At 44.3% G+C, this 12,836-nt stretch overlaps 1 protein-coding gene across 1 annotated transcript in view; it reads left to right on the top strand.

Annotated features, from left to right (window-relative positions):
* The window catches only part of LOC109973197 (collagen alpha-1(XIV) chain-like), a 121,368-nt gene that overhangs the window by 50,630 nt on the left and 57,902 nt on the right, over positions 1–12,836 (top strand). Inside the window, exons 12-19 of the mRNA XM_020622603.1 lie at positions 1,246–1,391; positions 3,830–3,959; positions 6,883–7,022; positions 7,657–7,783; positions 7,881–8,020; positions 9,012–9,144; positions 9,362–9,406; positions 10,262–10,407. Coding sequence (XP_020478259.1) covers positions 1,246–1,391; positions 3,830–3,959; positions 6,883–7,022; positions 7,657–7,783; positions 7,881–8,020; positions 9,012–9,144; positions 9,362–9,406; positions 10,262–10,407 — 1,007 coding nt within the window. The remainder of the gene's footprint in view (positions 1–1,245; positions 1,392–3,829; positions 3,960–6,882; positions 7,023–7,656; positions 7,784–7,880; positions 8,021–9,011; positions 9,145–9,361; positions 9,407–10,261; positions 10,408–12,836) is intronic.

The raw sequence follows: 12,836 nt of genomic DNA, 5'->3' as shown, positions 1-12,836 counted from the left end.
CATTAATAATTCATGATTGATTGTGTCAAATGCCTTTTTTAGGTCAATAAATATTCCTATCGTGTATTTCTTCTCATCCATAGCACTTGTAATGTCCTCCATCAGGTCGGTAATGGCCAAAGATGTCGACTGGTTCGACCTAAAACCATACTGACAATCAGAGAGGATTTTATGTTTATCAATAAATGTATCTAATCTGTTATTAAAGAGTTTTTCCGGGATTTTTGAAAATTGTGACAACAGAGAAACCGGTCTATAATTTGTGAAGTTGTGCTTATCACCAGATTTGTACAGTGGAATAACCGATGACACAAACTGAAGTGAAAATGCAGATTCTTTATTCACTCATTTCTTTAGGTAATAAAGAAGTGAAAGGGTTGAAAGGAAAAGCTTCATGTCTGTAGACATGCGTGCCTGGTTTATTACATCTACAGCAGAAGACTCTATGAATTTGAGCAATAGGATCGCTGAGCCCTGGTCCTCCACCTCTGACAGGTCCCCTGCAGCGAGCTCTAATTCCAGCTGCGCTGCCTGACGTCTGAAACACTGAACCAGAGCCTGGCAGGATTCTCTGGCCTCGTGGTGCCTGACGCAAGCTGATTAATGACGGGGAATGCCTCCCCCTCTGTAGAGGTTGAATGCTAAGTTGCAAGTTGACCTTGTGCCAATGTTAATGGGGTTTGGCTGTGACTAATCTGCCAGTGCTGGTTACACTGGACTGTCTGGGAGAAAATATATGACCGCAGGGAACGGAGCTGACTGATACTGGTTTTTGAAGATGTCTTGGACCAGTATTTAATATTTTAAATTATGACAAGATTAAGAGCCCACAGAGGGTTACAGCTTGATTAAGACCAAAGGTACAGGACTAACATGTAATTGCACGTCTTTCTTCTGCTGTGAGATCAGAGACAGAACTGAGTGACTGAAAGGCACGGGGTTTAATAAATCCCAAATACTAGCCAGACCTTTCCCTGACATTTAGAAATTATTTGAACCTATTTAAGCTGAAAGTCTCAAATTCTAAAGCAGGTTGTCAGCTTTGTGTTCAAATTCAAACTTGGAAAGTCGACGTTACCGTAAAAATAAAAGTGATAAACATGAAATTGATGAATTGTACAGTTAATGACTAGTCAGTTAATGAATGGGTCGTCTTTTCATATCAGCGTTTGCTTGAGAGAAGTCGTGCATCTGGTCTTTTTGTGCATGAGCTCCTCAACCCCGTCCTGTGTTTATGTCCTACAGTGGCCCTGCCCACCGTCCACGACCTGGAGCTGTTTGATATCACTCACAGCACCATGAGGGTGCGATGGGAGACCGCCGCTGGGGCTTCTGGGTACATGATCCTCTACGCCCCGCTGACCGAGGGTGATCCTGCAGACGAGAAGGAGGTGAGGAGTGTGTGTGTGTGTGTGTGTGTGTCAGAGAGGCAGAGCTACAAGATTTCAGGTGGTATTTCCTGAATGTGTCCATATCAATATGCTCCAGCTCCAGACTCGGTCGTATGTCCACAGCATTTGATTTAATCCTGCTTTAAAAAAGACAGTCTGCAACGCTGGGTTCAAAAACAACCGAAGTCAAGGAAGAAGAGTGGTGATATTTATCGTTTAACAGATATCTGCAGGCAAGTGGCAACGTTAAAGCACCATTAGTGTGCTTCCAGCTGACCTGTTCAATAAAGAGATCCTTAACAAGCCCCTCCAACAGTGCTGGGGTTTTGGGTAAAGGAGTGTTTGAGCTGATGAAACTCACACAGAACAGAGTTGGTTTGCATGTTGCAAATCTCACACGTTTTCTCAGTTTTGAGGCAGTAACTAGTCTGAGTCTGTTTTCTTAATTGCAGAGCTTGACCTTGCAAACACCTTTGACTTTTTTTGGAGTTTTGTCTTTGAACGTCAGAGGAGCGACACCTGGAGTTGTTTTGAAATGGTCTGTTTACAGATGGCAACTATGTGACACAGACGGCTAATTCAGCTTATTAACACTGACCTGATGCCTTTGTATCTGTAACTGAGTTGCTTTAAAGTAAAAATGGGCTTTTACTGTGTGCTTCTTATTGGTGTTCCTTCTGTTTTCCCTCCATTCTGCTTGTGGAGAACATCCTCTATGCTCTCTATAATGCTCGGTATGGCAGAGACAGAGGACAGAGGAGAAGACACACGGTGAAATGACACATTTTCTTCTGGTGTTCATGACCAAATTTTAAATCAGCAGCAGAAAACAGTTTAGTCACAGCTGCAGCTTCTCAACACAGCACAGTAAACAACACGATGAACCCTGAGCTGCCTCGTTCACTGTGGTGCTCCAGCAATCAGGGAGAAACAAGTCCGCCACATTCAGAGTTCTATAGATTGAAAAAATCGATAGATGATGAACCAGAGGGCAGAACATAGAGATTTGTCCTCAGCTAGAGAAGAAAAACTGAATATTAGACATATCCTTACTGAAAACCAAACACTGAGACAGATAAGAAAACATCAAAACCAACTGCTAAACCAAGATTTTTGACAGTTAGGGAGGAGGAGGGGGAGAGGTATGAAGGCTACAGCCAGCCGTCTGGATCCCTCGCTTTCCCATTAGACCTCATTATGCCAGCCGCCATGTTTCCCTCCAGGCAGAAAGCCATATAAACCATTTCTGGATTGAGGTGGATGCTTTCCTGCGGCGAGCATGAGGCTGGCTCTGAGGCGCCGCTGTCCGAGCCCCAGCTTGGCTGGCTCATACAGACCATGTGGGGAGCTTGTTTGGGCCAAAGCAAGAATCCAACCCAGACCAGTTTGACATGGTAAACTGCTTTCATCCACATGGGCTGAGAGCAAAACTCACAGAACAGCAAGAGGAAGAGTTTACATCTGAAATGGCTTTGAAGACCGTGTCCCCAAAACTGACTGTTGCCCTGCCAACAAAAACTCAAAAGTGATGAGGGTTCAGGTTTTACAGGGAAGCCAGGATCAGCTCAGTTCAGCAGCCCAACTTTCACTGTGTTTCTGTTTCTACATGTCAGTATGCGACAAACCAACATGCATCCTAACTCTGCATCAGGCTGCTTTACTGATGGGAAACCTAAAACATCAATGTACATTTGCTGTGGAAACATCCAGGGTATGGTACAGGAAAGTGACACTGGGGGATAAAATAGGTCTAAATATATTCAAATGAAAAGGAACCCGCTGATGACCTTAGCAAAAATTCAGTTTTGGCTCAGTCAGAGACAGAGGAACGGCAGGACATGACTGGCTTTATGTTAGCAGTTTACTTTGAGTCAGCGCCTGGAGCCAAGTCTAACATTTTGCATCAGCTATGAAGTCTGGTTCCTATTCTGGTAGAACATCAAACAAGAACAGCTGGTGGACAAACATTTGTGAGCGCCTTTTTTTTAAATTGCAGAATTTGAAAGCGGGTGAAGTTTGTGGCTGCTGGGTGTGAGCAGCTGTAGTCATCCTGAGGAACAAACTGCTGCTCTGGGATCAGACTGTGATGCTGCATGTAGCAGTTCACGACATGAGGCACATAGTTTGGAGGAGCCTGCTAAGTCCCACCTGCTGAGAGCAGGAGAAAAAAGGCACAGCTGTATTCAAACATGTTCTCAGGTAATCACACCTTGATCCTCTGCTTGTCTGGACAGGACCGTGGGCTTATGGAGGGATGACAGAAGAGTAGATATGCAGAGAGGCAGATGATACGACAGATAAACGGACAGATGAATGAGAGAAATGGACTAGATAAGAAGGTGGTGAGAAAAATAAGGAGGTCGGCATCCTCTTTCAGCTGAAGGCGCATACCTTCATGCTCTGTGCTTGTGTGTGTGTGTGTGTGTGTGTGCGTGCAGGTGAAGGTGTCAGACTCAGTGAACGAGGTGGAGCTAGAGGGACTGACTCCGGCCACTGAGTACACAGTGACAGTTTACGCCATGTACGGAGAGGAGGCCAGTGACCCCATGACCAGCCAGCAGACCACATGTGAGTCCCTCGCACATGGCACTGAAATCATCAGTCAATTAACTGCTTCATCCATCTGCAGAAAATCATTTGCTCATTCTCTAAAACTCAAAATTCCGCCCTCAGATCTGCCCTCTAATCACTCCCTCTGTTTATTGGTGTGGCAGCAGGAAGTGAAGCAACTGTGTCGCAGTGTGAACCACAGTGGTGAGCAGCTCCTAGGAGAGCTCTGTTGGCACCAGTCTTGAATCTAATCCAGATTTTGGGGCTCTGAGATATGTGGATAGACTTCAGATTTTGATCGTTAACCACAATCTCCACATCCCTTAAATCTGCTGTAGAAGATGACAGATCATGTCAGATAACAGTGTGCTGACAACATGGACATTGTCCAGGCTATGGAAACCTAGCTTTGTGGTACAGGAGCGCCACATGCACCTTCCAAAAGATGTGGATATTTATGTATGATGAGCACTTGTTTTTAGAAGTTGTACGGTGAAGTTTCTAAAGCTGTGTGGTGTCGTGGGGATGAGTGAAGGAGCAGCGAGGAGGGATCACTCCAAACGCTGCAGCAGCTGATTACTCTGATTAACCCTCTTCAAGCTTCAAGTTGATCTCAGTTTCAGTGACCTATTATTTGCAGAGTGTTTTGTTATAGTGGTGCAGTTTCTTCAGGACAGCTGTAGCATGTTCAGGTCACGTCCTGGCATGTTTTCTGGCAACCAGCAGTGGCAAGTCGCTGTGTGGCGCCTGCTCCAGCCTCCGCTCATACAGCTACTCTTTGCACCTCTCTTTCATTCTTAAAGAGTTTAGAAGCCTTGACAAGAGGACCTGGCCCCTGCACCTTCCCCAATCCCCCACCACACTCACTAATTAATGGTTTATGAGGTCTCCTTTATGGTTTGTGGCCTGCGGCTTTTAGTCAGGACATGTTCATGTCTTTATGGTGTGTGAGACTAAATGCAGGCCAGCTAAAGGCGCTGGCAGCTGTTGGAAGGAGGCGGTGGTTGTTTTTTTGGCAGGGACTGAGATCTCGTCTAGTTTATTTTTTCTGTTACAATACTGTTTGCTCATCCATGCAGACGGAGCTTCAGGCCCCCATATCTGTGCACACATTCAGTCAGTCGTCATGTTCGTTTCTCATTCGCTCTTTCATTCATTCATTCAAAAAAAAAGCATCTGACTGTCAGATCTGTTTTTGTTTCTGGTGGTTAGTCTCTGTCATGCAGTGATTGTGCCTGGAGAAAATATGGGGTGATTCATGTTTTTCTTCTTTTCATTTGTATTTATTAAACATGTAATTAATTAGAGTTCATATTTGTGGCATTCTGTCCTGCACTAATCATCAGGTTTGCCCTGTTTCTTGTTTTGCTGCAGCAGCACATTATGCATCTGGACTTGGGGAAATGTATTTAATGTGCTTTTGGGTCATTTAAATCATCTCTGTCTTCAGAAGCTCCTTATTTCTCATTTCACCCAATTATTCTATTGTTGTTTTCTTTACCGTTAGGACACAATGAGCTTTAATGCAGTGCAGTGAAATGAGGCCATCGCAGCTGCAAATTGAAGCAGCTTGGGAAAAAAACACAGCAACAAGATAAAGGCTGCTTTTGCAAAATCAAACATCTTATTAGCTCTGATGTCTGCAAGCAAGCGCTGGGTTTTGCACTAGTTAAGTTAAAAGCAGATCAGAAGCAGCAAAACGCAGCTATAGTTAGAGATATAGTTTGTTTTTTAACTATTCTAACCAAATTCTTTACACTTCATCATCAGTTAGTTGGATGTTCATATTCATATTAGGTGGTTTTTGGAAGTTGATTTTCTGTAGCTGGGAGCAGAAGAATTTTTCTGGCACAAGAAGGCGATGCCCACGCAGACACGCAGGTCTGTCTGGCTTGGTATGTTTCCTACCTGAAGAAACAGCCAGGAGTGAAGACAGCGTCGAACCTGTGGGAGAGTTTAAAAATTAGTTCGTAAAGAGACAGAATCTTATATTTAGTTTTTAAATCTCCTGGGCGAAGCTGCTTGTGCTGATCTGCAGTGTCCTCTGACATCTGTATGAGGGGTCGTTTATTGTAGTGGATATTTTTATATGAACTCTTAAATTTGGAAACTTTGCAGACTTACCTATCTCTAAACTTTTTAATTTCCCAGCCTCCTCATTCCTATGCTGACTCTGGCACGGCCAGCAGTAAAAACAGAAGCGCTCTCTCCTTCCCTTCCTCTCCCTCTCTCCCCGCTGCTTTGTCTTTACTCTGACCCCCAGTATAATTGAGGTGAAGCAATGGAGGGTACAATCAGGAGTTGTTTTTTTTTGGAAAAAGAAAACAGATCAGTAATTCTAAGCAGAAAAGTTTCTGGGCCTCTGAGAGTAAATCAGATTCCCTGGATAAAAAAAAAACTTGAGGGTAAGAGGTTTTTTTTGTACTACCTCTGGGGGAGCAGGGCTGAGAGAAAATGAAAAAGAGAGAGGGAACTGAGGCAGAACCTCGGGGTGGGTGAGTGATGTGATGTGCTGCTGATGTGCTTTATAATTAAAATAGCGGAGTCCAATAACCTCGGCTCAAAAGCCCGGGAGTGTGTGGCTGTAAAAAAGTTTTGCTCTTCCAGAATCACTCACCTCTGACCCCCGATGGCAGCAGCTCAGTCGCAGCTTGTTGTTGTGTTTCTACTGCTAATCATCAGATGAATGACAGCAGACTTTCTATGGAATTGTGAGGTGTCCAGCGTGGTGCATTGCTGGTCCGGGAGTAGTGTCCCTGCCCGCTGAACGCACGGCCCAGGGTGCACCACATCCCTGCACATGCCTTGTGCAGTGTGATTCCTGATTACAAACCGAACGGCAGCTAAATATGCCTCCTCTGGCCAGTTTATATTGTCACCTTCCAGGATCTGTGGGTCACACACATGTGCCATGTGTGTAACGTTTGCTTTTCTGCCTCAGTACTATTGACCCCTGCACGGAACCTGCGCTTCTCAGACGTGGACCACAGCTCCGCCAGGCTCACATGGGACTCTGGCTCCAGGATGGTCAAAGGCTACCGCGTCATGTACGTCAAGACCAACGGAGTCCAGACCAATGAGGTGAGGGCGTCCTGCTGGCCTCAGCCACTGGGAGCACTGGTTACACAACTCAGTGGACATAACGCACATTGGCTGATTGAGGACAGGGTGTAGTCTAGTATATACCCTCAGTGCTCTCATCAGTGGCCAGAAACAAATCTTGGTCCAGCTTTTCAGTGTCAGTGTTTAAACTGGCACCTGGCTCGCTGAGGCTGACAACAACACCTGGGCAGCAGTTATTTAACACAATTAGTGTCACAATTTGCGAGATAGTTCGACATTCTCAAGGTGTGACCTGCTGTAGTGAAGCTGTGGTGTAGGCAGGTCTGCCACGGTTCACGGCCAATGTGATCCGACGGTACCTGCACAATGAGAGTCACACACTGAGCTGCTGAAAACACAGAGCTAGCTAACTTTATTGTTAAACTCAGTGATTTACATGCTTACACTTGGTACCAAAACACGTAGCCACCTCTTTATTGCCATGTTGCTCAGCTGGTGCATGAGGGCGGGGTTTTTGTGCACTTCGAACGACCTCACAGCCTGAACAGAGTCTAGGCTGCTAACTGTGGCATAAAGAACAGAAGAAGTTACTAAGAGAAAAGTTAAAAAGCTCACTCACCTATGTCACGGTTGGTTGTCGCTGTGTCTTCAGGTGGATGCTGGCCATGTGACTACCTGGCTGCTGAGGAACCTGACCTCGCTGACCGAGTACACAGTCGGTGTGGTTGCTGTCTATGACGAGGGACAAGCTGAGGCCTTGACTGACACCTTCACCACAAGTAGGAAGTGATAGCAGCATTGCTAGTATTCAGGCAGTAGGTCGTTGTGGTGGATTAAGCAACATTCATTTCTGTTACCATGTGTATTTGTGTGTAGAGACCGTCCCAGAGCCGCTGGATCTGAGGAGCAGTGACATCTCCACAGACAGATTCAGGGTGTCATGGAAGCACCCAGCCTCCGACGTGGTGCTGTACCGACTCACCTGGACACCCACTGATGGAAGAGACAGCAAGGAGGTGTGTGTGTGTGTGTGTGTGTGTTCATGCCTTTTAGATCTCTTCACAAAGTTGCTATTAAATTTATTAAATTCCAGGTAAATTTTTTCTGAGAATATCATGATTTTGTGTTATTTGTCTTTCAAACTTGCATTAACTGGAGGTTTAAAAACCAGGCTCTTCCCTGTTAACAGCATTTAACAAGCTCAAAAGAATAATACACCCAGCCTAATAAACTGCTCGTATTAGCTATCGCTCTCTTCAGTTCACTACCAAAGACCTTGTGACCTAAAGAGAGTTTTGAAGTGGAGGCGGTGACACTTCTCCCTCAGCTTTCTCTACACCGTCTGGAGCAGTTGCCTCACTTATGAACAAGCTCCTCAGATACTTGCCCTCCTTCACTTGAAGAGCACACTCCACTGTTTTCTATTAGCACACCGTCTCCTCTGTGACTCCATGTGCCTGATATTTGATTTAGTTACAACACTTATTTCATGCCTACATGTCAAATGGTACATGCAGAAACCGAGGTCCTTATAACATGTTGTTGTTTGCTGTCGCTGTCTTTTGTCTTTTTTCTTATTGTTGATTAAAACAGAGCCACAGTTTTATCTCACATGATTTGGTTAAGTTATAAAACGAAGCAGAGGTGGCTGTGAAAGAATAACTATCAACTAACGCGTCTCTCTCTGGGAGATTTATCTCAGACATAATAAACGTGTTGTCACGTCGCCTGTTGGCTTTTCATTTATCTGCTGGGCAGCGTCTGTGTTTTGATCTACTTGCTGTGACTTTGTACAGTCATGTAACAATGAAAAGAAAGGCGCAAACACTAGTTACAATAATACTAAAATCAGATGCTTCTTGCTGTGATGTAGAAAAATGTTGGAAATAAAATTCAGTTGAGTTTACTTCATCTGTATTCATCTGATTTTCTGCTTCCCTGACATTGTATTGGTCTGTACCAGCTGAACATCTGTCCAGCACAACACTGTGTTTCCCTCTCTTTCAGGCTTTGGTGAATGGAAATGATAACACCTACGTAATAGGAGGACTCAGCCCCTCCTCGGAGTACGAGGTCGTCCTGGCCGCCATCTATGGAAACGAGGTCGAGAGCGACGAGGTGGTGCTCGTGGAGTCCACGGGTAAATCAGACCTCCCCACAGCTGAGTTCCAGTTTTCCCGTGGATGGAAGTGTTCCTAATAGCTTTGCAGTAATCACTGTATGGTGCTTTGGCTGATTTGCCCGCTGCCTGTCTGTGACATTATTTTCCACACTGAAACAAACATGATGATGATTTCAGCTCTATTAAACCTCTGTGAATCGTTTTATCAATCAAATGTTTTATATGTGATTTTCAGTCGAAAGGACAACCACTGTTGCCACGACAACCACTACCACATCAGGTAAACATTCCACTGCCACCGTCATGTTTTCTTCTCCTGTCTTCCTCCACCTCTTCCTCACGTTCAACCTCATCCTCCTCCGTCCATCATTTTGTCCTGCTCTGCCTCTGACTGACTGGTTTGACTGATGCTCTTTAACTGTCTGTGGGTGTTTACGTTCCCCAGTATCTGGATCACGCTACATGCAGTGTGCTGCATTCATCCGTGTCGATGATGGACGAGAAGAGTCTCAGTATTTTTAGTCTTTTATTGAGTGTGTCAAGCCGATCACTTTGTAGTTCCAGACTGAAATCGGAGGATTTGCACAGTTTGTTTGGGTTTTGGACTGAGAGGGACAAACAAAAAAGTCTAATGATGCCACCTCAGTCTCTGGGAAGTTATGATGGAGATTGTCACCATGCTCTGACCTTTTATAATGAAAGTAATTAGTTAGTGGTTACAGCCCTACAATAATGTGAAATGATTTTTATCAAGTGTAATAGTAGTAATAGTAATTACACAGGTGACTGTCATCTGTACAGAAAACAGTATAACAACCTTCTATAGCTTTGAAATTACCAAAGGAAAAATCAGGGTTCAAGATTTTATAAATGTCTGGTCACACAGTTTCTGGTGCTATTTCACTGATGGTGCTGTAAATGTGCCCACGGTGAATCATCCATCACTAAGGTTCTGGGATATGAATTTGTAAACCTGAGTAAATGAAACGCCAAAGGGAGGGCGTTTTGCTATGATCGGTTTTTCTGACAGAAGCTGAAAAACATCTGACTGTGTCAGCTTTGTACTTCAGTGAACTGACAGATATTTAACTCAGTGACCTGCATTGTGATTTTCCCCGTCTTTCGGATCCTCCAGCTCCTCATTATGGTGTGAGGAATATCAGGATTGATGAGGAAACCACCTTCAGCCTGCGGGTGTCCTGGCAGCCGGTCGACACCAGGAACGTCCGACATTATCGGCTGAACTACATCAGCGCCAGGGGAGACCGGGCGGAGGAGATGGTGAGGCTTGGTTTTTGGTCTGTTTTCATGGGAATCAGATTCATAACTTTTGATTGTTTTCACTTGGATTGAAACAAGTGAAGTTCCAGATTTTAAACAGCTTTATATCTTTTGTACTTTGGTATTTCTGCTGAGATCCTGTCACTCAAACAATGTAGGTGGCACTTTTCCTTCAGTTTGTTTATTTTAAGCTATCAGGCTGTTGCTTTTTCCTTTAATTGGCTCAGTATCAGGAATAAATGTTTGGTTTTCACAGAATCAATGAACATACATTTTTATGAAGCGTCTTACTCTGGATCTGGACATGCTGGCACACTTCTCACCGAGTTGTGTGGAAAATCAAATGGATTTTATCAGCGTTATAATTGTAATTTAAGCCACTCCCTCAATTACAGATGCAACTGGTCCAAATAATCTACCTCTGCATCAGTGTTAACAGCTTCGTAGTTGCACTGAAACTTGGAGGTTGGCCATGAAAGGTTTTTAATTTGTTCCCTCGAGAGGGGCGGCAGCTGTTGTCAGCTTGGATTCACAACAGTTTCAGTTTATTCCAATGGTCCAAAGTCCAGGGACAAAAAAATAAATACTGTGTTTAATCATTCATATCTACCAGTAATCTGCTGTAGCACCGGTACTTATGTCACACTCCTCACTCAGTAGCATAGGTGGTGTTTTTTGCACAAAACAGCTTTAGTTTGGAACATACTAAGTCCACGGATCAGTGGAGGAGGAATAGATGATGCTGGTTCGAGAGCTTTCCATAAATGTTTTGATGCTTTCTGACCAGTTCTGCGGAGTACAGCTGGGAACCCACTGTACCTGTTTACCGTAGGCATGGGAGGTTTGACGTTGGTCTCAGACTGTTACTGGACAGGAAATGATTCACAGGGATATACACGACGTTTGGAGGGTGATGGAAGGAACAGAAAGAGGCAAATGCTGATTTAAACAAAGCCAAACCTTCAAAGTGTCAATCTTCAACAGAGGAAGGGAGATTATTGATGAAGATGATGGCGGGCACTCAGATTAAAAGTCCTCCGTGGAGAGAAAGTTGATGGCAGGCTTTCAGTCTATTCGAGAGCGAGGCAGAGGAGGATAATGATGATGAAAACAGTGGCAGATCTTCAAAGGGTTAGTCTCATGAGAGGAGAGAGAGAGAGAGTGGCAGGTCTCATACTAATGAGCCACAACAGACAGAGAGAGGCTGAAACAAACACTGATGCAAAAACATTCAGCTTTTGTAAAGTGGAAACTGGTGTGTGAACAGGTTTGTGTGGGAACATTCTTGTCAGACAAACGTTAGGAGGCTAAACAGTTGTTATACACTGGCCTGAAGTTCCACGATTAAAACAGCAGCGGTTACTGCATGTAAACCTGCTTCGATCTGAGGAGCTGAGTGTCCACTTTCCACCCTCAGGTCATCAGTATTGTTTGCTTGTGCATGTCTTGTACAGTGTGTCTGTGATAATGTTACCGTTATAGTGTGCAGTCATAGGTTCACTACAAAAACTCAAAAACAAGAAAAAGGAATAAAACTGGGGAAATATTACTTAAAATAAGCAAAACTAACTGCCAACAGAACAGGAAAACTTGAGTTGCCAAGATTTTTAGAAACGAGTATCGAGCCTCAAGAGGCCAGGGAGGTCAAAGACCAGTGCAGCTTCACTGAAACAAACACACTTTATCTGACGCGAAGTGTTTCTGTACACATCAGTGTTGATCAAACTGCTTTATAATCCTGGTAATTCAAATTTCATGCATTAGGTTGTTCAGAACCACTATTAAAATCTCAGTAACAACTTAGAAAATCTTATTGATATAAGAACAACCAAGCTTGAAACACAAGTTCTAACATAAAAGACAAGGACAAGCATCTATTATGATTATGACTGACATTGTCCTTGCAAGTTACTGTACACAACAACTGTTCTTTTATTGCTGCTAGTTGGATTTTCAGTGAAATCCAACACATTCAAAACTAATTCTGAAACTGAAACTGCCGAAGCTCAGCGGAGTTCATGTCAGTAAATAAAATGCACTCATACCTGTAAATTCCATATTTGCTCAGACCAATTTCTTGTCTGCTTGTGGTCTGATGTTGAATTTGTTGGCTTTTCTTTGTTTGCCTCCTTGTAGCAACCATCATGAGGAAATCAGCTCCTCTGTTGCATCAGAACATGTATGATATCCGACATGCTGACAGGTGTGTGTTTGTGTGCGAGTCCGTGGCGTCCCTGCACTGGGAGCTGCTGTGTGTCTGCAGCCAACTCTGGCCTCAGGTCCCACATCAGCCTTTTCATCCTGACAGTAAAGAGCCGCCAGCTGCTCTCACCGACAGCCTGTTAAATGAGACCTCTTATCAAAGTGTGAACAGCTGTGGGCTCCGTTTGGCAATCTGGTCAGGTTGTGAGTCACCGAGCGCTGCACTC

This window comes from Monopterus albus, unplaced genomic scaffold, assembly GCF_001952655.1.
Source record: "Monopterus albus unplaced genomic scaffold, M_albus_1.0 scaffold283.1, whole genome shotgun sequence".
Taxonomy (NCBI): Eukaryota; Metazoa; Chordata; class Actinopteri; order Synbranchiformes; family Synbranchidae; genus Monopterus; species Monopterus albus.
Note: the sequence above shows the minus strand (reverse complement) of the source record. Positions and strands in the feature narration are given on the sequence as shown.